Source organism: Macaca thibetana, chromosome X (assembly GCF_024542745.1).
Source record: "Macaca thibetana thibetana isolate TM-01 chromosome X, ASM2454274v1, whole genome shotgun sequence".
Taxonomy (NCBI): Eukaryota; Metazoa; Chordata; class Mammalia; order Primates; family Cercopithecidae; genus Macaca; species Macaca thibetana.
In genome coordinates this window covers 80303442-80327922 of record NC_065598.1, presented here as the reverse complement: position 1 = coordinate 80327922, position 24481 = coordinate 80303442, and the positions used below count along the sequence as shown (strand labels likewise).

Here is a 24481-nt window from a genome sequence, read left to right as displayed (position 1 = left end):
AGCAGGCAGGCAGTAGGATTACATAGTTTCTAGGTTCTTAAAACATGTCAAAACATCAGTAATTTTTATTACATGGCAGGGCCACTGGGTATGTTATACAGTCTTACCAGAAGGGAAAAGTTGGAAATCATGTCCTGGAAAGGAACAAATGTTAAATATAAAATGCTAAATCCTTGAAACTAATATTTTAGTAGAAGAGAACTGGGAGAGAAAAATGGCCAATATGCAAGTATCTAGGATGACAGAGCAAGTGGTAGAGCAAAAGCATGAAATCTAGACTTGGTAAATTCTGGAGCCATAATGCAAAGTGCCAGTAGTAGCTTTGTATTTTGGTCCAGCTCTAACTTGAACAGGTGTGTCCAATTGACTTAGAGGCATAAGAACAGTGAGAAAGAGAGAATTTGGTAGAACTTTGTGGCTGACTTGATGTAACAAGTGAAGAAAAGAGATAAATCATAGATGGGAGAATGTTACAAGTGATGAAGGTGACAGGGAAAAGATATTTACTTGGAAAATATGGTAAGTTCTATTTTGGACTTGACTAATCTATACTAATAATTAATAATCAAGTAAACATATTCAGCAGGAATTATGAGGCTGGAGGTAGTCTGAAGATTTAGCTTTGAGGAGAGAGGTCATTTCTCTTACTGTCTCCTGTCTCCAAAGAAAAGGAGGAAGTAAAAACTGAAAAATAACAGACTGATCAGCACCACTGGTCAGGCCTGTAGGTTAAAGATTAACCCCCACCCTAACCGCTTGTGCTATCTATAGATCACAGACAATGGTATGGAGAAATACTTGCCTTGCTCACCACCCTTACCTAGTCACGTACTCCATGCTTGCTCAATCTATCACGACCCTTTCACGTGGACCCTTAGAGTTGTAAGCCCTTAAAAGGGCCAGGAACACTTTCTTCGGGGAGCTTGGTTCTTGAGACGCAAGTCTGCTGATGCTCCCGGCCAAATAAAGCCACTTCCTTCTTTAACCTGGTGTCTGAGGGGTTTTGTCTGTGGCTCGTCCTGCTACATTTCAGCTGTCATCAACACAGATGTCATAGAAGTCATTAAAATGAATGAAATTTCTAGGGTAAAGAATGAAAAAAGAGCAGGAGCATTGGAAAATCAGTCCACAAAAAGGTGTAGAAGGAAGAGTAACCAGTGAAGTTAATAAAGAATAAGTATATGGGGAGAAAGGGAAAGAATAAAATTAGATAGTGGTATGGAGGTCAATGAAAAAAAATTCAAGGTGGAGGTGATGGGCAACATGCTGTGAAGCGAGAATGTGGATTTCTTAACAAGAAGGTCATTGGTAAACTGTGAGGAAGCAGTTGCCCTAGTGAGGTGGAGCAGAAATAAAACTGAAGTGGTATCTAGAGGGAGAGGTTATATAGAAAGAGGAGTAAGCTCATGTAGACTATTTGAGAAGTTTGACCATGAAACGAAAATAAAATAAGGTGATAGCTAGAGGGAGTAGTAAGATTAAATAATGGTTGTTTTTCAGGTTTGGAAAGACCTATGCCTCTAGGAAGTTGCTAAAGATTCAAATATTTGATTATTATTACATACATGCTCTGGCTGTAAAATTTTCTAGTTATTCACCAAATCCATCAAGTCATCAACCAATGTACAAAGCCAATAAAGACCTTTAGTCGATTGTGCATTGTGCATTGGTGTTAGGATACTAATGCTACATCCATGTCAGCTCATGTTTAATCATTTATAATTTACCCTCACAATGTTTTTCTTTAATTTTATTTTTTGGGAATAGGTTCCCAAGAGTTTATATGGCAGTATAAATGATTATATTACAAACACACAGGCTAGTTTGGGGACTTGAAATAGTAAAGATATTTAATGCTTTTAACTAACAGTTCTAAACCTCAGTACTTAGAATTCATTTTTTCAAACACTTATTTCTGAATGTGGACATGCAAAAATCTTCATCAATTTTTATAAACGCAATTCATTTAGAAGCAGTTCAGCTATGTAAATATACTTTGGCAGTTAATAGATAATCTATATTATTTTGTTTTATTGTTGGGGCAGAGTAGAAGAGCAGCAAGGAAAGGAATGAGTAGCCACTTTTATTGGAAATTAGTTTGTTTTTGTACCTCATTCTTCATTATGCTCTCCCTTTACCACAGTGGTGAGTAGTGATTAAGGGCACAACCTTAGAACTCAAACAGATTTCAATTCCACTTTGAGCTATGCCACTAAATAGTTGTGGGCAATTCACATTTTTGAACTTCAGTTTTCTTATCTGCAAAATGGGGATAATGATACCTATTTTATAGAATTTTCACGATTTAATTAGGTAACATATGAAGAATCTAGCATATTACCTAGACTAGATTTTTTCCTTTTCTTCCTGAATTTCATTTTTCTTCGAAATTAACCACTCTCATCTATAAAATTGGATGCTATTTTTATTGTTTTGATTCATATCAATCACAATGCTTATAGTCAACTATTAACTCAGTCAAGGGTGACTAACAATCGTGAGTTTGGAGTCTTGATAATTGATTCTAACAGCTAATGTGAAGAAATGTTTTCAAAGAGTACCTTTAAAAAATGAGAAAAAAAGGACATCATTATACAGTAGTAATGATTACTTACCTCTAATAGGAAGAACACTATTCTTCTATTACATTAAATTACATTACAAAATTGAAGAGAGTTGAAAAAGGAAAGAGATAGGGATACATTATTTTGATGGAGAAAAATGTTCTGTCACATATCCATTCCTTAGAACAAAGACCTGCCATTTCAGAAATATGCCTTGCAATTCCTCTCATCATTAAATGTTCCTTAAAAAAGATAAAAACTGTTTTTCAACCTAGCTATTTGGGGCATTTAAATAAAAATAGAAATGGTGCAAATATATTAGAGTCATTCATTTTTAAAATATTTGAATGAAATTATTTAATATATGATTGATTATAGCATACCTCCACTTCAATGCCAGCTGCATTGAATACTTTTTGGAATTAAGTATAAATTAGAAATGAATAAAATAAAAATTAAGTGTCAGGCTTCAGCTGTCCTCTGTCCCACACAAATCCAAGTGCTTAAGATTCCAAATTAATTTTGCTTACATCTATACTATGGAAATTAAAATTCCAAGTATCTTCTCAACACATAAATACTTTAATCTCCACAAACCCTAAATACTTCGATATAATCTATTTTTTTATTTTATCACAAACTTACATGGATATAATAATATACTAGTTTATTATGACTTAATATGTATTGAATGCTGTAAATTGGGTTCACAGTCCAAGTTAATTACTCATGTTGATATTTGTAGCATCTAAATGCTATATGATTAGGCACAATCTAATTATTGATAGAGGGGACATACACAATTGGCTGGTGGCCCAGAACATCCCGGCTGAGGTGGAAGGGTATATTTATGCTGATAACTGCCCAGGGATAGAGACAGTTCCAAGATGGAAATACCAGGAATTTAAGTAAGAAAGTATAAGTGAACATCCCAGGAGAAGATAGAGGAAGAGGGAATAAGTTGGCCTATTTTCCCTTCTGTGCCTGAGGGATATATAAGGCCTACACTTTGTAAGGGGTGAATTCTCATTCACCCTTTCTTTTGCGTTTTCTTCCTCTTGTATATTACAGACAGCATAAAGCTATCTCTGAATCCCCAGAGAGCAAGAGTTAAGGTGATATCTCCTATTTTGGGAACTTGTTTCCCCATTCTGTCCCCTCCTTCCTCATGTACTCAGTTGCCTTGTTTCCCAGCTTTACCACTGTTCCGGCTGGAGTCACATTTTTTTTTTTTTTTCCAGGTTGTACTCCAGGGGGAAAACACTTACAGATAGTAACTATTTTGAGGTGCAATAAGTTCTAGAAGAACACATTGTAGAGCATCTGGCTGTAGGGCTGACTCCAATTTAAGCCTGTGCTGTTGCATCCCATTCTTTGAACATTAGCAAAGACCTGGGAATCAGGTAAGAGCATCAATAAACAAGACTTTGGGTTTTATTAGGCAATGAACAAGGGGCAGGAATGTTGAATGTCTTAGTGTCACGACTGTATGCAGACTCATCAAATAGGTATATCATTTTTGAGACTTTCTTTAAGGAATGCATACTCAAAGAATTCTGCTTTTGTGAGTATAGGGGTTAGGAGAAGTGAGATAAGATTGGGATGCTAAACAAGTTTGACAAGTTGAAACGGGTAAAAATAATCAAGACAAAGTCAATTAAAAGTAAGCCCACTGAGGGAGGAATACCAGATTTCAGAGGAGTACAAGATGGTCCTGGATTCATTATATATAAGTATAGCAAATAACTGCATTAGGCCTGTGGGAGTCATAGGTTTAAAAAAAAAAAAAAAGCCAGTAATGGAAAGCCCTATGGTTGTAAATGTGAACATTATCTTTTATATAGATATATTAATAGCATGAAGGAGCTGAGATGTAATCTTGGTATATTCTGTGTTAGGATTTTTTCATGTCTTCCAAGTGGAATAATGTATTCATTTTCAGCATCTATGGTCTAACTGAGACGTGGAGTATTTATTTATCTTTTCACTTTAATAATTTCAACTTTTATTTTACATTCAGGGGGCATTTAGAGAAGGGCCAGGGTAAGCTAGCCAAAGTGATTCCTTTGAAAGTTTTAGAAAATTGCCCTTGTAAAAGAAGCCTAGGAGAACTGAAGGATTAGCTTAACCACAAGTCTTCATATAGTTGGAAAGGTATTAGGGGTAGAAGGGGTGGATCAGACAGCTGTTCAACATTTCCACCCAAGTCAGACTAGATGAGATAAGCTTTAATTATAGTGAGGCAAGTCAGAAGTTTATTTTTTATGTAACATTTCTCCTCACTCTATAATACTAAAAAAGTAGATGTATTTAAAAGTAAAGATAGGTTTAAAATTTTCCCCTTTGAGATTTCTCTGAATAATGTAAATAGCTAACTATGAAATGACTTTAGTACAGATTGGCCATATATATGGCTAAGTGGGTCTATTTGAATTTTGCAAAACCTTGTGAGTAATAGAAGGTTGTGAAATAAGGTTCATTCACCAGTTCAAAGGGGAAAATTGGACTCCTAAATGTTCATTTTGTTTCTCATAATTTCGACATCATTTGCCCTCAGGGATGTTTTTAAACCGTTTCATAGATGTTAAGATTTCCGAGACCCTCTTTTACATTTGACATTATTTAACACCAACCTTTTTCCAGTTTTCAGTATGCCTATACATTTGTCATTTGTTTATCCTGACTTTCTAGGCTGTGTTCTAGCAAAATAGAAATGATATATGCGAAAATATTTCTAGTTAATCATCACATTTCAGATTTATTAGATTATTCTAGTTCTTGCTAAGTTTTCTACCTCTAGAGTCTTTCTTCATGTCCAAAGCAGATGTTTGTGAAAATTGACTCAAATAAAGTGAACTACTAAGCTGCTCTCAAGTCATTTTTTATTCTGTACTAACATAAATGTTGACAACATAAACTTACTTTAAGAAGTAAAATGAGAAATTGAAGAAAGGTATAATTTTGAATGTGCTACTAACTCTGAGTATATATGATTGAGCACTGTGGTAGGCATGCTAAAGGGATGTTTATTTTTCTTTCTTCCAATTTCACCATGGTTATACTTCAATAACCGAGACTGGTTAACTAAACAACTAGTGACTTCAGGCAATTACCTACTTGTTTGGGCTTGAAGATACTCAGCACTCATTTTTGACTATTTCTTTTCACTGAAATTTTCAGTGGAAATTTCTCTCAGTTAATTACTTCATGCAAAGTAAACTGTAGAATTAGAGTAATTATCCACCTGATTTAACAAAAAGGTGACCTCTTTGGCCTCAATTATAGCACCTGGATATTTTAAGCAAAATTCAAATTTTGCTTGAAACTAGGAAAATATTGGTGTTAAACATTTACAAATGTAACGTTTGTTCAGAAAACTGCCTAAATCCTCAACTTCTACATTGTCTGAACATTAACAGCCATAGTGCTAATTAATGAAAAACATAGTATACTGTAGATTTTTGAATAAATAAAAGGCATTGTTTGAAGACGATTGGCAGGGATAGTTTAGTATATCCTTGTGAAAGCAAGCTTATTAGGAAAGGGGAAAAGGTGACAGAAATTCTAAGCTGGCTTTTGTAGTTACTGATGTAAAATGGTACCAAAAAATGTGTAATAAGGAAAAAAAAAGGACTCTAAAGTTAACATTTGAAATGTCAGCAAGTCAAATAATACAGAGCATATGAAAAAGTAGCTACAAACAGTGGTGGCTGAGTAATTAGAGGGGATTTTCTCAAGTACAGACATGCATCTTTACTCCAACATCAGTGTATATTCCTTTGGGTATATACCCAAGAACGGGATTGCTGGATCAAATGGTATTTCTGTTTTTAGGTCTTTGAGGAATTGCCACACTGTCTTCCACAATAGTTGAACTAGTTTACATTCCCACCAACATTGTATACATGCTCCTTTTTCTCCTCAATCTCGTCATTATTTGTTATTTTTTTGACTTTTTAGTAATAGCTACTCTGTTGTGAGATCGTATCTCATTGTAGTTTTGATTTGCATTATTCTAATGATCAATGGATTAAAAACTTAAATATAAAATCCAAAACTATAAAAACCCTGGAAGACAACCTAGGTGATACCATTCTGAACATAGGAATAGGCAAATATTTCATGACAATGATACCAAAAGCAATTGAAACAAAAGCAAAAATTGACAAACGGAATCCATGTAAACTAAAGAGCTTCTGCACAAGAGAAACTATCAACAGAGTGAACAGACAACCCACAGAGTGGGAGAAAATATTTGCAAACTATCCATCTGACAAAGGTCTAATATCCAGCATCTATAAGGAGCTTCAACAAATATAGAAACAACAACAACAACAAACAACCCCATTAAAAAGTGAGCGAAGAACATGAACAGACACTTTTTAAAAGAAGATATACATGTGGCCAACAATCATATATGTAAAAAGCTCAGCATCATTGATTATTAGAGAAATGAAATGTGTCAATACTCGATATTTTAAAGCATTATCTCCAAGAAGAGTGCTGTAGTGACACACATTTAATAAAATTTACACCTGTCGGACTAGCACAGCACCCCCCAGTAGGGCAGTAGGGGCTAACGAGTATCAATTATGCAGGAAAGGCTCAGGTGAACACAGCAGAATCAAAATGAAGCTCTTAAGGATTCTTATACTCATGCACACTGAGGACATTGTGAAAGAAAGATCTCATAAACAATGGGGCTAAAACAAGGCTGTTAGCAGCTAACCTGTTGTTACACCGAATAACTATAGATATAACAGGGGCTTGCACCAGGATGGTTACTTGGATCTTTCCTGGTGGAGTTGGCACTAGGATAGTCAAGAAAGAGAATAATTTAAATGAATAATCAAAAGTAGTAGGCTTGATTAAGTCTGATAGAGATTATGTCTGGAGGCAACAGATAGTAAATAAATTCCCATGGCAATATGGTTTTCTCAGGAGAAATGGGCTGGAAGTGAAGGTAAAGGGATAGAAGGTGGGGTTTGGCAGAGGTATCTTTGCTCGACTGAGGTTTTTGCAAAAAGAGCAGATGATTCTGGACCAAATGTTGCAATAAGGGTATTTCCCAAATAGAAGAGTTATGCTGAAAGAACTTCGTAGCCAAATGTTGCTGGCAACAGGATGGTTAAGATCCTTTCCTTTATACACTATGCACCAAGTGAGCTGTTCTGGTTATAAAGAGTCCCAGCATTTGGGGACAAGAGTCCGTGCCTTCCTTAGTCCAGTAGTTCCTGCCTTGACCCTACCCTTAAATATGACATAGTGAAAAAAGATTCTGAAAATTCTAACAGGAACTGGACAGGAGTCAAAGCAGGTGGAAGTTGTCACTTTGTTATCCTTTTGAGTCAAGTCAAACTCCTTGCAGGATCACATCTGAGCATGACACTAACAACTCAGGCTCAATGGGGAAAAGTACTGACAATGTAAACTGAGTTTTATATTCTGATATTTTAATCATAATTTTGTTTCTATAAATTATACCTTTTCATTTTATTTAGTTAGCTCCAGAGCAGACTAAAGCATGAAATAATCATAAATATGTTAGCTATAAGCAAATTCTTCCTCCCAATGATTGAAAAAAAAAAAAGATGTGCCAGAGCACGCATCAGTGATAATACAGAGTTCATTTATATAAGACTTATAAAGTCAGCTTAAGTAAATGTTTTCTGGCAGCTTGATTTTTATCTCTGAAAACAAGGTGGAATTATTTATCATGATGAATTAATATTTCTAAATCAGAATCTTTATTCAAGTAAGTGGGACACACTATATACAATGTATCTAACTCTCATCTGTTCATTAGGTGTGTAAATCAAAATGCAGATTATTTTCGAAGTACAAGTAGAAAAGTAAAATTGTTTTTAAAATTGCAAGCATATTAGCATCTATGCTAGATGAAAATCATCTAATCTAAACAGAGCCCTGTGCTCCCGATAAAAGTTTGAGTGTTGCTTCTGATTAAGGTGAGATCAACAGTGCATTGTTACCTTTCCATAGTACACATGCAATGAATGGGTGATATTAATCAAGCCTGAGTAGACAGATAGTCGTATCAGAGTAAGACAATTAGGAGTGATAAGTATCATTATTTGAGAAGTTAACAGAGATGCAAGGATTGAATAAATAAATTCTAATGACTCCATACAATATGTTCTAAATAATTCCTTAGCATTTTTATTAAACATACTCAGCTGTTCTAGCACCACATGTTTATATGATATTCTATTGTAAGGGAAATGACAATCAGCACATATGATTATCACTGTTTATGTAAGAATGTGAACTTAGTCAAAAGCACCACGGACCATATGCCATGAGAGGTGAGTAGTTGGAGTTTAACATTCTCAGTAAAGTGAGATGGCCGCTTTGGAACAAACTTAGCTGCATATAATAAAAGACTAGAAGGCAGGTAAAACTGTCCAGAGGGCATAGTGGTAACTAGTAGGTGGTAATCCAAGTAGTATTAGGGAGGTAGTAGGTGAGTGTTCCCTGAAACCGAGGGTAGACTAAAAGTAGAAGGGCTGGGAGACAGGAGATCAGGGATGATATAAGGCATGAGTGAGAAGGGGACAAAGGGATGGGGGCTGGGCCTGGTATGAAGGGAATGAGGGTGTTAAGGAGAGGGTGCAAAGGAGGGAGAAGGGCAGTTTTATTGAGGGGGCAACAATGAGATAAAAGAGTCAATAGGGAGTGCAAAGGGGCTAATGGAGTCTGAATCCAGAGTGGGGAGAGAAGAAAGTGGGAAGGCAGAAGTGGGAGGGAATATGGAAAAGAATAAAGGGAGGTTGAAGGAGGTGGGATGTTGTGAAGGCAACCAGCTGGATATTACAATTAGATGTACTGCAAATAAAGGGAATGGATAGCATCTGTGGATAATTTAACTTCTATTAATTTAAGTCATTTATTTAATGCCCATTTCTTTGCTCCAGTGAATATAATCAATGTGGTGCCTCAAATTGTTTTCGGGTATAGGCAGGGTAAATAAATTATAAATGTAAAAATATATTAATAAATAATTCTCTTTCACTATTAATTTACTTTCCCCCCCCCAAAAAAGATGTATAATTAAGATTAAGCAACAGGATAACTTGCAATGGCATAAAGCCACCTGGTTGGTAGGGGTGTTCGTTACTGAACAGACTGGTATTATGGCTATCTTTTCTCTTTGAAGAAGTTTAAAATGTTGCTCTTTTTCTGAAACATGTTCATCTGCAAATTGTGATAATGTGAAAATGTAATAATGTAGTAATCAGAAACTCAGTAGCACAGACCCAAGTGATCATAAGGAACTCAAAATAGCAGCATTTGAGAAGCAGTATAACCTTTTACTTTAAGCAAGTGTTCTCAACATTAGTATTTGTTGTATCTACACATATGTTCATTTCTATGATACTGAACATGAATATTACATTTTAAATATATTACATTTCCCAAATATACGTTTTTATCACATATATTTTAAACACATTCCAAATAAAAGGAATCTAAGAGCACTCAAATAATGATTTCCACTCCTCTTGTATATGTTAACCGAATGTGAGTAAAATGTATTTAAGAAATGTAAGTCACTTTTCTGCCATTTACTAAAACAATCTAAGGTATGTTGTGGCCACCTCCAAATAACACATATAGATATTAAAATTTTCAAATTTGCATGTGCTTCTTTCTGAGAGTATTGATCAAAATCTGTTTAGGTGGAGCAATTGACCTTAGGGTATAGCATATCAAGACAATCACTCTGGACTCCCCATTTTCACAAGCTCTGCACTATTGCAGGGAATATGTTGCATAGATACTCTAGAATGACAGTACTCAGTATTTTCAAGGGAGGAGAAATCAGGTGAAATTATAGGCTATTGGTAAACAAGATATGAGATACTATTCTATAATTGGCACATAAACACTCCCACCCATAACAAAGGGAACCAGGGCTGGTTTGGTCACAAAGTTTCCTCACCTTTAAATATTCTCCTTGAACCTCGAAATGTCCTTTTGCAAAATCTACTATTTGTACTTCTCTACCTTCAAGTCTTTTACGATTACCCTTCACTTTTGTTCATAATTTGTGCATTTATGTGTGTTTTTCCATACTTTTTGCTTGTTTGATGTCCTATTTTATAAGTGAGGTTTACTGAAGAATATTTTTTGTAGAATAAAACACATTTTTAGGATACAGTTATATGTTTTGATAAACACATACAATCATGTAACCACAACCACAGAACATTTGTATCAACCCCAAAACATGTGGCCCTTTGAACAAAACCCTTGCCTTTTATCTGCAACCCTTGACAACCACTAATCTGTTTTCTGGCCCTACAGTTTACATTTTCCTAAGATGTTATACAAATGATATCGTAGAATATCATAGAACACATGAAAAAAATAATACACCATTATAAAGTGGGATTTATCTCAGGGATTCAAGGATTTTTCAACATATGTAAATTTTTAAAAAGATACATCACATTAGCTGAATAAAGGACATAAACTATATGATCATCTGCATTTTAGATGGAGAAAATGTATTTAACAAAATTCAATATTAATTCATGATAAAACCTTCCAACAAATTAGACATAGAAGGAACGTAACATAACAAAGGCCCTATATGACAAACCCACAGCTAATATTATACTGAATGTGGAAGAGATGAAAGCCTTTTCTCCAAGAAATGTAACAAAACGAGGATGCCCACTTTTACCAGTCTTATTTAACAGAATATTATAAGTCCTAGACAGAGCATTCAGACAAGAGAAAGAAAGAAGGGGCATCAAAATTGGAAATGAGGAAGTCGAATTGTCTCTATTTGTAGTTGATATGATCATATATATAGAAAAGCCTAAAGGCTGGCTGGGAGCAGTGGCTCCCTCCTGTAATCCTAGCACTTTGGGAAGCCAAGGCGGCGGATCACCTGAGGTCGGGGGTTTGAGACCAGCCTGGCCAACATGGCGAAACCCCGTCTCTACTAAAAATACAAAAATTAGCCAGGCATGGTGGCGCATGCCTGTAATCCCAGCTACTCGGGAGGCTGAGGCAGGAGAATTGCATGAACTTGGGAGGCAGAGGTTGCAGTGAGGCAAGATCATGCCACTGGACTCCAGCTTGGGGGACAGAGTGAGACTCTATCTCAATTGGGAAGGGGGGAAGCCTAAAGGCTTCATCAATAAAGTCTTAGAAATGATTAAAATTTCAGTAAAGTTGCAGAATACAAAATCAATATTAAGAAATCAGTAGCATTTCTATGCACCAATTGTGAACTATCTGAAAAAGAAATCAAGAAAGCAATTCCATTTATAATATCTACAAAAAAATAAAGTACCTAGCAATAAATTTAACAAGGAGGAGAAGGAGCTCTACAACAAAAGCTAGAAAACACTGATAAAGTAAACTGAAGAGGACACAAACAAATTAAAATACATCTCATGTTTACAAATTGCAAGAATTAATATTATTAAAATGACCATACTATTCAAAGCAAGCTACGGATTGAATGTAATCCTTATCGAAATACCAATGATATTATTCACAGACATAGAAAATAAAAACAATTCTAAAATTTATATGGAACCACTAAAGACCCCAAATAGCCAAAGCAATACTCAACAAGAACAAAGCTGAAGGTATCACAAAACCTGACTTCAAAGTATGCTGCAAAGCTATAGTAACCCAAACAGCATGTTATTGGTATAAAAACAAACAGTAGACCAATGGAATAGATCAGCAAGTGGAGAAATAAACTCACGTTTTAAAAATCAACTGATTTTTGACAAAGGTGCCAAGACCATCCATTTAAAAAAGGACACTCTCTTCAAAAGAGGGTGCTGGAAATACTGTATATCCATAATCCACATACAGAAGAGTGAAACTAGATCCTTATATTTCACCACATACAAAATTCAACTCAAAATGTGTTAGAGACTTAAAAATAAGACCAAAAACTATACAGCTACTAGAAAAAAATATAGAGGAAACACTTCATGACCTTGGTCAAGGCAAAGATTTTTATGGCAAAGACTTCAATAACACAGACAACAAAAACAAAAATAAAAAACAGGACTATAAAGCCTCTGCAAAGCAAAGGAAACAATTAACAGAGTGAAGAAACAAGCTTTAGAATGAGAGAAAACATTTTCAAGGTACTTATCCAACAAGGAATGAATATTTGCAATGTATAAGGAACTCAAGAGCAAACCGACAAACAGTCCCACTTAAAAATGGGCAAAGCATCTGAATGGACATTTTGCAAGAGAAGACATGCCAATGGCCAACTGGTATATGAAAAAAAAAAAAATGCTCAACGTCACTAATCATCAGGGAAATGTAAATGAAAACCATAATGAGATGTCATCTTACCCCAGTTAGAATGGCTATTACAAAAATAAAAAAATTAACAGATGCTGGTGAGGATGGAGAGAAGAGGGAACTCTTATTCACTGTTAGTGGAAATATAAATTAGTGCAGTCATGGAAAACAGTATGGAGGTTTCTCAAAAAATAAAAATAGAACTACCTTATGATCCAGCAATCTTACTGCTGGGTACTTACCAATTGAAAGGAAATTAGCATATCAAAGGGATACATGCACCCCTATTGTATTTCTTATTGTAGCGCTATTCACAATAGCCAAAATACAGAACCAACAAAAGTGTCCATCGATGGATTAACAGATAAAGAAAATACGGTGCATATATACAAAGGAGTACTACTATTAAGCCATAAAAAGACAAAATCCTGTGATTTTCAGCAACATGATGGAATTGGAAGCCATTATGTTAAGTGAAATAAGCAAAGGACAGAAAGACAAATAGTGCACATTCTCATTCATATATGGGAGCTAAAATTTTTATTTCTTGGGGGTAGAGAGTCCAGTGATGGTTTTCAGAAGCTAAGAGGGGTGGTGGTGTTAAGGGGTGTTGGTTAATGGGTACAAATATGCAGCTAGATAAAGGGTATAAGTTCTAGTGTTCAATAGCACAATAGTTAGTAATTTGTTGTATACTTCAAAGTAGCTAGAAGATTTGAAATGTTCCCAGTGCTGAGAAATGATGAGTTTTTGAGGTGATGGATATCCTAAATATGCTGATTTGATAATTAAACACTTTATGCATGTATCAAAATATTGTATGTACTGCATAAATATGTACAATTGTTATGTATCAATAAAAGCAAGAAAACATTTTTAAGATAAGTAATGTCTTTGTTGGACCTTCAAATAAGGGTAGGTTTTAATTTTGTTTTAATTAAATTTCCATTCGAGTATACTAGATCATACTCAAAGATGTAAATAGCAGGCAAGTTAGGTAGAAGCTGTGTTGCCTTTGGATAATTTTCATGGTTATATAAGATCAAGGTTTTTGAAAATGTCAAGAGATTATAAGATTATTTTGAACAACATTTACTTTTGAAACTTTTTATACAACATTTACTTTTAAAACCTTTCAAACCTAGTAGGTTGACTCACAAAACAATTTAATATCCAAATGAACTTTGAATTACTAAATGCAGAATGAAAATAATGAAAGTAATTCTGAGTTTTAGTATGGAAAACCAACACTTGGTTTTAAACATCTCGTTTTGTATAAGGACTCTATCGTAGGCCTACTTGGAGAATATGTATACTCCCACATTGCTCCAAACTAGGCCAAAATATGTGCCCCTTTTATGTAATGGAGGTCCAAATGTTACTTGGGATATTGAAATAACCCTCCATTTTCTATTTTTCAGAGACTCAAATTTACATAAATGTGTGGGCTCCCTTAATATTCAGAACCCTAGCAAGGGGTGGGACTCTAAGTCCAAAAAAGGCTCTCTTTTTGAAACCAGGCTTAGACTCAAATCATCTTATCTTCCAGGGAGCTATCCAGGGTACTAGACCATGTGTACCAAAGGTGTCATGACACCCTGGGCAAAAACTCTGCCTATTTCAATGTCTATCTATTTTCCTAATTTCAACCTGCTTATATCTGACTTATTGACCACACGTAACCTAGAAGTCTATCACCTGCCGCTTGTGTTCTCGGTCTAAACGAATACTCTGCCTCTCTGTTTCCCTTTCTCTGTCTCTCTTTCTCTCTATGGTACGTGTGAGATATATATATATACATATATATATATGTGTGTATATATATATATATATTCTCTTATCGACACCTCCAAATTTACCCATTTTCATAGTCTGATTCCTTAACAGGGCATCAGAATAAAAGGCATTTTAATTATGTTCAACTATATAGACTAGTAATTTGTTATTGGCATGCCAACTTTTCTTTGTATATAATGAGGTTTTAAAGTGACATGCCCTAGGGACCTTTTCCCCACTATCTTGGCGATTAACATTTGGCTTCTTGTTAATTATGCAAATTTCTGCAGCCAGCTTGCATTTCTTCTTAGAAAATTGGTTTTTCTATTCTATCACATTGTCAGGTTGCAAATTTTCCAAACTTTCATGCTCTGCTTCCCTTTTAAACATAAGTTCCAAATCCAAATCGTCTCTTTGTGAATGCATAAAATTAAATGTTTCCAAGGGCACCCAAGTCACCTCTTGAATTCTTTGTTTTTTAGAAATTTTTTCCACCAGGTACCCTAACATATCTCTCTCAAGTTCGAAGTTCAACAGATCTCTAGGGCAGTGGCAAAATGCCACCAGTCTCTTTGTTAAAGCATAGCAAGAGTTACCTTTATTCCAGTTCCCAACAATTACTCATCTCCATCTGAGACCACCTCAGCCTGGACTTCATTGTATCACTATCAGCATTTTGGTCAAAGCCATCTAACAAGTCTCTAGAAAGTTTCAAACATTCCTACGTCTTCCTGTCTTCTTCTGAGCCCTCCAAGCTGTTCCAACCTCTGCCTGTTACACAGTTTCAAAGTCGCTTCCACATTTTCAAGTATGTTTATAGCAGCACCCCACTACCTTGGTACCAATTTATTGTATTAGTCTGTTTTCATACTGCTACAAAGAACTGCTCAAGACTGGGTAATTTATTTAAAAAATAGAGGTTTAATTGACTCACAGTTCATCATGGCTGGGGAGCCCCAGGAAACTTACAATTAAGGCAAAGGAGAAGCAAGGTACCTTCTTCACCTGGCATCAGGAAGGAGAAGTGCCCAACAAAGGAAGAGCGCCTTATAAAACTGTCAGATCTTGTTAGAACTCACGCACTATCACAAGAACAGCATGGTGGAAACCATCCCCATGATTCACTTACCTCCACTTGGTCCCTCCCTTGACAAATGGGGATTATGGGGATTATGGGGATTACAATTCATAATGAGATTTGGGTGGGGACACGAAACCTAACCATATCAGGTCTGGATGGGATACGGGAATACCTAGAATGCTGAAAAAGAAAGAGGGTGGGACTGAACCTTGAAGTTCCAACAGGTAGCGATTGGGAAGAAGAGGGATGATCCAGTAAAGGAGACAGAAAGATGTATAAGAGAAACAATGATGTAGGAGAAAAACAAATATTATTTTGTTCCAGAGGCCAAGTAAAGAAAATGTTTAAAGAAAGAGTGAGTCATGAACTTCCATCAAATACCACCAAGTGTTCAAGCAAGCTGTCAATAACATGTTTTTGCTGACGGGAGAGATTCAGTAGAGAGAAAAAAAAATGCATGATGTTAGTGGGGGGCACGGGTTGCAGAACAAAGCCTTTGAGTAGGCAAGAGGAGCTGGAGGAGACCCAGCGCTCAAAAGGTTGGCCCTGCCGGGCGCAGCGGCTCACGCCTGTAATCCCAGCACTTTGAGAGGCTGAGGTGGGTGGATCACAAGGTCAGGAGTTCGATACCAGCCTGACCAACATGGTGAAAGTCCCTCTCTACTAAAAATACAAAAATTAGCCAGGCATGGTGGCACACGCTTGTAATCCCAGCTACTCGGGAGGCTGAGTCAGAAGAATCGCTTGAACCCGGGAGGTGGAGGTTGTAGTGAGCCAAGATCGCGTCACTGCACTCCAGCCTGGGCAACAGAGAGAGACTCCATTTCAAAAAAAAAAAACAAAAAACAACAAAAAAACCCAACATTGGTTGGACCTAGTTAATACTGTCAGTTCAGCCAAATATGAGTTTATGCGAGTGTGCGTGCACACACACACTCTCACACATTTTTACGATTTATAGCCCCGTGCACCCACTACTTTCAAAGCTTTGACTTTTAGAGAACCCTGTTCGTTAAGCTCACTTTCCCCTTGAGATTTTCAGCAGAGTAAGTGGGAGGACACTATCAGTTATCCTTGTTTGTAATTCAGTGCAATCTCTGTGGCCAGCTTTGCTTCATTAGCTCTTGAGACCAGATGATGAAATAAACGGAGGGCGTAGTTCAATAGCCCTAGGTGTAGAAGGGGAAAGGGGGTGGTGTGCCTTTTACGAAGAACGTTAGAAACCTCTCCAAGGTCCTGAGTTGGTTTAGCCGCTGTTACAGTTGCTCTTTTAAGTCTTTGAAGTGTCAAATGCGGAATAACTTTTAAACTTTCAGCTCTGAAGTGTTTTGATGAGAGGCATCTTGATCATCCCCCGTGTAATATTGTACTTTATCTCTGTTATATCGCCAGCTCCCAATACAGTGTGTGGCTTAGAGTAGCCAAGTAGTAAAGCTCGCTTTGAAGAAAGTAGTAAAAATTATGATTATTGTTACTACAGACGCAATATTCTCAGAGGGGACTGGAGGATGGGCAAGCTTCGGAATCATGCCTTTGTTGCCACAAGTGGAGTCCATTAAGTGGCATATGTTTGCCTGTGTGTGTGCATGTGTGAAGAAGAGTAGCATTGTGTGTCATCAATAGTGTGAGGGTAACCAGCGGGAGCATCCTGGGAGGGACAAGTGAGGTGGGGGGTAGGGAGGACAGGCATATTTATTCTTTTTTAAACGGGGGTTATCCTGCCTTTACCTCCTAGGAGGATAATGTATGATGTACTAAAATCCCCGCCCTAGTATTTGTCACTAGGTATTGAAATGGGCGTGGTTTGGCATATAAGACACCTGCTTTTCGTAAGCCCTGCAAAGAGATACTCTTGGAGTCCTACCCTGCCCCTGACTCCTCAAGTGCTCGGGAGGGTCCTCCAGTTCCAGCATCCTTTTTGAGAATCCTACCGCCCGCCAGCAGCGCTGCTCCGTGGACTTGAGAGGGCCTGCTGAGCATGTGTGAAGAGTGCTGCGCATGCTCCGTGGAGCGGGCCGGTTTACCGAGGCGCTACCAGGGGCTTTTACTACTCTTCAGCAGTCTCCCCAGCCCAGCACCCCCCCCCGCTCTATCTCACCACCCACCACGCGGTCCTCCGCATCCACCCCGCCCCTCTATCCCGCCCCCTTCACCCCAGGCTGGGGAATCTCCATTGACGTTTGGGTGACGCCGCTTTGCCGCCGCCGTGGGGGGGGTCCAGGCGCCGCACAGGTAACGCCGCCGCTGCCGCCATATTGACAGAGCAGGGAGCGGGGAGGGGACCCGAGGAAGCGGGGTGTTGGGGGGAGTCACCACCGAGCGGCCGTCGTGGTGGTGGCAGTGGTGAGCGCGAGCCGAGCGGCAGCTCTCGGAGAGGCAGCACAGAGTTGTCTTCTCTATGGGAATCACCGGGCGGCGGCGGCGGCGACCCCCTGCTCCCAGCCTTTGAGAGACCCGGCGGCGAGGGCAGCGGTCGCTGAAGGCGGGGCTGGGGGTCGCTGCGGCGGCGGCGGGCCAGTTCAATAGACAGGATGCGCGGCTGCGCCAGCGGTAGGCGGCAGCTCCTGTTCGAGTGCTCCTGAAGGGGAGATGCTACCATTCGCTCCTCAGGACGAGCCCTGGGACCGAGAAATGGAAGTGTTCAGCGGCGGCGGCGCGAGCAGCGGCGAGGTTAGTGTGGTGGCCGAGACGGGCTGGAGCCAACCCCCGCCTCCTTCCCCTCAAGACCTTGGCTGGGGACCGAGAGAGGAGAGGCGTGGGGCCGGGAAGCGGGCTCCCGGGCAAGCCCCGTAGATGCTGCCTCCACTGCCCTTTCGCTGGGGAGCGGGCGGGGATGAGACGGCGGGCTCGGGCATGCGGAGTGAGTGCAGCCTGGGCCCGGGCTCGGCCTTGGGCGGAGCGCCTGCCTGGCGGGCCACGCCAGAGTTGTTGTGACTAAGTTTCTTCACTTTCCGACCCGAAGGGGAACTGGGGGACTGGCGGGGTGCTGTGCCTGACTCCGCGCGTCCCTTTTTCTCCGCCGCGCCTAGTTTGCTGGCTGGGAACATTTTGGGGGACAGCTGCGGACTCCAGCTCGCTGTTGAACCCCGGGCGCTTTACGAACCCAGTGCAACAAACACACCAAGGTGACTAAGTAACTCTGGGGACATTTGCACATAGGCACGAGTGTTCCCTGGTAACAGCTTTCTCGTTTCTCTGTGGCTTGTTATGGTTCCTTGTAATGACCCATGTCGAGATACACTGGCGACCTATCTCCAGTCGCCAGATTTCAGGTGATGTTCTACTGCTTCCTCTCAGGTCCCCTTGATTCTACTGCACTCTTGCTCCGCCCCTTCTCCTTTCCACAACCCCTGTCCCCGCCCCGTTGGTCTGTAAAAGAAGACGCAAAGTAAACCCCAGCCCTCATAAATAAGTCGAATCTTTGGTAAGACTTAGCGAGGTTCAACCAAAATATTTTGGTTCACCTCTCTTCCCACTCTTCTTACCTCTGAAACTGTTCTGGTTGGGCTTTGGTCAGCTGTGCAGTGAGAACTTAGATGTACACAGGTGCTTTGTTTTAATTGTTATAAAAGCGGGCAGCATTTAAACACAAAAACGTGTCTTTTGTGATAGAAAGTTGGATCCTTTTCTGATAACTTAATCGACTGCGTACTACTCCAGTAGAGGCCACCATACACCTCCTAAAAATAGTTGGTGAAATTGATTCACAGTAGGATATTTTGAGGTAAGACTCTCAATCCTCGACATCTAAAGGGTGCAACTTTTCTTCAAGTACTTGGTCCATTAAAAAAAAAAAAAATACACATTTGGCTGTTGTATGATTACCTTTTTTTTTTCTTTAAATTTTTTTGTTGTTTATCAACTAAACTGGGATAAAGATTACATGCTAGAATAGCATGTGGTAAGGAATGTAGTGGAAATAAATTCAGAAATACCCTAAATCTGAACCCTCTATACTTATAGGAAATATTTTACTAGTAAACCAAGCAATTCCAATATACATTTTAATATTTTACATCTCGTAAGAACAAGATAAATGAATAGGTGTTCCTTTCTTGTTGAAATGTGGGAATGCTAACTGCACAATTGTCTAGCAAGTCTATTGAAGGGGAGAGGAACTTTGTTTTATTCATGTATGTAACTTACAGAACTTAGAGTTATAGGCATTTAGTTTATAAAAACAGTTAAATGCTTTGCCCTATAAGGATGGGATGGGAGGTGGGAAGCCTTTTGCATGCCTACTATTTTATTATTTCTGTTAACTTTGAATGTAGTATGTTTTAAATTGTAATTACCACATATGGTTTTTTTATTGTTTGCAGTATGTTTTAGGTATTGTAGAGATTTAACAATGGGTCTCTCTACCTCAGCAATTTGGAAAAATACTCGAGTGGAAATTGTTAATCCCTATGAAGTAAAACGAAAGGTGAAGGTAATGTGGTGAAGATAGTATTTCTGCCTTCTTTCTCTAAAACAGTTATGATTGGTTAGATTTAACCCTGCAAGTTACTTAATAAGAAATATTCTAGGTGAAAACTAAATGCTACATTTGAACAGACCCACTTAGTACTTAGAAGAGTTTGTTTGTTTTTAATTATATTCTTTTGATAAGAAGTAAACAAGTTTACTTTTGATAATTTATATTTATTTTAATTACAAATTTGTTGATGTTGGCTTTAGAAATGCTAATTTTGAGTACAAGGTCTACAACCCTCAATCGTGATAATTTTAGGACTGAGTGTTTTTGTTGTAGAATATATATTTTTAAAATGTGTTAGAATCCTTAAAGAAAATGTAGGTAAGAATCTGTTAACTTTAATGTCAAAAGAAATAATTTCCGTCCATTTCTGTGTGTGTTGAATATGGTAAGATTAAAGATTATAGACAATACCATATATTTTGGAGTCTTTTTGTATCTTTTACCTGTCTTGCTTGCATGGACAGTTGTTAACCTTTGAATTACCATTCAGAAGTGTGTAAATTGGTTGTTTGAGACTCTTAACATGTTTTCCCACAGGAAAAACTTATCAAGGCTACTTACATTTTTAGATCAGTACACAATAGCGAGGTATAATGATGCCGAGCCTAACCACTGTTTGTAAAATTGTTCTATGGTGAAATGTGTCAGGTTTCAACCAATAATTAGCTTGATCCCAGTGAGAGGGGGAGAATGGGCCTGAGAAGGGGAAACCTGGAATCTTTTGGTTTCTGGGAAGAGAGTTCTTAGAAGAGGGGAAATAGGGTAAGCAAGAAACTGGTTGTGAGAGCTCTTGCAGGGACTGTCTCAATCAAGTCTACTGGGAATAGGAACTTCAAAGGGCATCACCCCTCATGCAGTCACAATTTTAGCTTTTGACTGGATTCTGTCAGGATCAAGAAAGAGATTTTACTTGAGATGGGATGGGTCATTCCTGGGCAAGGATCATAAAGAACAACCTATTTGACTAATGTGAACTTTTCATGATTTAATGCCATGCATGTTACAGTTTGTTCGCTTAGTTTTTTGGTGAGGAACTAAGTGCTTCCTTATCGAGTTGATTATAGAATTTTCACATTTCATATCATAGTAAACATCTAGTACTTTTATATTATTTCTTTAGCAATGCTGTTTTTGTTTAAGCAAGTTAGTTTTTATTTATTTATTTATTTTTCGAGTCAGGGTCTTTCTATGTCATTGCCCATTGTCCAGGCTGGCCTCGAACTCCTGGACTCAAACAATCCTCATGCCTCAGGTTCTCGAGTAGCTGGGACTACAGGTGCTCAGAACCATGTCTGTCTAAGCAAATTAGTTTTGAGAGTATGTAGTTTACTGATAAAACCAATTTGGGAAAAACTTCTAGTTTTAATTAATTCTCATGAGACCCTATAGTGATAGAGGAAAGAACAGCTTTGAAGGCAGGTAAATCTGAGTTCTTGTCTGAGCTCCATGCCATACTCATGGTGTGACACAATCCACGTTACCTAACCTTTCTGAACCTCACTTTTTTTATCTATAAGTTGGAGAAAAAACCATCTTCAAGAGTTGTTTTGTAAAGAAAATTCAGTGCTGGGTTTAATAAACTTAGCAAGATGTTTTGCACATAGTCTCTAGTACACAATAGTTCCTCCTCTTTTCCCACAGCCATCATGCCTCTTTCCATGCCCCTAAACTCTAAACTATTGTTATCTATGTTAAAATCCTGGGATTCAGATAACCATGGCCATGACTTTCCGTTTCGTAAGCAGTTTTTCTTAAGAACCCTTCCTAAATTTGATCATTTCATCTAAGTATAGTGGTGTTCTCACTGTGAATGTTTGTAATCACAGATAGGGTGATCCAGGGATTAAATACAAAGTTATATTTAGAAACACTGGAAGGATAAGAAGAGACAGATAATTTCATTTATTGTATCTGGCTGATGAGGTGTTTCATTGAAAATTTTAATATTTTTAAAAATTCTGAACTCTTGTCATGGTAGGAATTGGTTCAATTCATGAAGCATTTATTGAGTACAAGGCAGTGCTGTACATAGTGCTGTAATGTGAAATGCTTACGTTACCCCCACAGGTTTACATTCAGGTAGTTAGACAGGCATGTATGGAAATTGTTATTGTAGAAGGCACAAGATTATCAACAATGGGGTGGTGGTGGTGGTGATGTGGTGGTGGTGGTTTAGGAATGGATCTGGTAAACCTTTGTGAAGGAGGTGGAATTTGAGCAGGGCATTAGAAAGTGGTAATATTTTCACAGATGAAAGGAGCATATTTCACATGGATGGGGACAATATAAGAAAAGGCATGGAAATGTTCTGAAAGAAGGAAGAGTCTGATGCTGTTACAAGTCTGTGATATGGGAGGGGGGATATAGTGAGAAATAAGATAAGGAATGTATTGAAGGTAGGTTAGGCCCAGGTTGAATGGGACTTTTTAAGCAAGTTTAAGGGTTCAATTTTATCTCATAAATAGGAGTCACTGAAGGTTTTTGAGAATATGAGTGACATTAGATTTGTGCTTTGAAAAATAATTGATGGTAGTGAAGAATGGGGGAGATATGGAAGGTGGGGAATTCCAGCTAGGAGGCTATTGTGTTAGTAGAAGTAGTAGTGAGATTTTTGAACTAGTACAGAAAGGGTAGAAAAGAGATGACTGATGGGAGAGACCTGGCAGAGGTAGAATAGTTACAATTTGGTAAATGATTGGATGTTGGAGAGTAAGAAGAAATAACAAACAACTGAGATTAGAAGCGTCCTGGTAGGAATTAATTCAATGTAACAGGTATTTAATGCATGCCTGCCAATATAAGTCTCTATATTAGCCACTAGACTAATACAAAAATCAATAGATCTTTGTAGTATAGGGAGATAGAAAGCTAAAATGAACTCTCCCCTTTCTAATATTGTATTGAATAATAGCACTCCACTCTGAAGATTTCTGATCGTGCTTAGAATGCTTAAATTCTTTACTACCGAAGGTGAATACGCTTATTACTAGCTAAAACATTTTTTTATTCTTTTTAAATGGGCCTTAGGCCTGTAATTCTTGTTTCACCAATGTTCATCTTAAATAGTCAGCAGCCGTGAGTACAGAGTCCTATTCTGAAAATAGTGACCATTACTTATTTCTGGAATGTAGAAAGAGAGCAGGGACATCTGTATTTTTTGTATGCTTTCACCAGGTTTATTTGGAATAGACAAGCAGGGAGGAGTCAGAGGACAGTGGCCCCTCCCTGCCACAGGTGCCTTCTCAGTTCCTTCAAATCAATCTTTCTTTAAACCAGTCTGATCTGGAAATATTTAGGTCAGTTCCTCGGGGCAGGGCCTCTGTATTTCCCTACCTTGATTAGTTCATCAAGAGAGCTAATCATTACCTCTGTGTTCCATAATAAGACCTACTGATAGTGTAGTTGCTTTTCTGGGCCATATTGTTTTAGTACCTACTCTCTCGTCTAGAATTTTGATGAGGAAATGCAAGATTTTTTTCCCTTCCTGTAATTTCTTTCTTGGTGCCACCATTGTATGTAGCAACACTTCTTAAGATTTGGTAAGCACTGGGAATCTTGAGGTATAAGCCTTTCAGTACTTTGTCAGATTTTGCTATGTAATGTTTATTCATTTATGTTATTTCCAAGGATTATTTACTGTTCCTGCCGATAATTTTTTTTTGTGTGTGTGTATTTTCTTTATTTTTGTTTGTTTTTAGGTGGGAAAGGAGTTGAATGGGAGAGAGATTTAGAGAGCTGAGCTGAATCTGGCTTTTGCAGATAAGAGATGTTTTCTAAATTGCCCTGGGAGACATTCTGTAACTGATTTCACTGCTAGATTTTAATCTGTATCTCTACTTTAGAAACATGTCCTGCTGTAATTTTGTGTGCACGTGTGTGTGTGTGTGTGTGTGTGTGAGAGAGAGAAAGAGAGAGAGAGAGAGAGAGACAGAGAGTGGGGAAGAGAAGAGACAGAGAAAGAGGGAGGGTGGAGTAGAGTGCATGTGTGTTACTTGTCATTTGCTTCATTTCACCAAGTATTTGAGATAGTATATGGGAAATATAATCTGATAACTATTTTGATATTAAGGATAAGGGAAAACAAAGTAGGAGATATATGAAAAGGCTGGAGGGTAGGGAGTGAAGAATAAAATAGAACACAAATAAGCAGGCTGTAAGGGTCTACGACATGTTTAAAATACAGTTGAATTATAAATTTGACCCTGAGTTTCCTTAGCTGGTTTTTCTCAACTCTGACTGTGTATTATGTGTTTACCCGGGGGTTTAAAAAAA

General features: G+C 38.0%; 1 protein-coding gene across 3 annotated transcripts in view; it reads left to right on the top strand.

Annotated features, from left to right (window-relative positions):
- The first annotated feature begins 17774 nt into the window (after positions 1-17774).
- RPS6KA6 (ribosomal protein S6 kinase A6) overlaps positions 17775-24481 on the top strand; it is a 132841-nt gene continuing 126134 nt past the window's right edge. Inside the window, exon 1 of one of the 3 annotated variants that reach the window (XM_050776337.1) lies at positions 17775-18399. In XM_050776337.1, coding sequence (XP_050632294.1) covers positions 18319-18399 — 81 coding nt within the window. In that variant the 5' untranslated portion in view covers positions 17775-18318. Of the gene's footprint in view, positions 18400-18679; positions 20162-24481 lie in introns of those variants that run through there. The other 2 variants (XM_050776336.1, XM_050776335.1) reach the window with 2 other exon arrangements.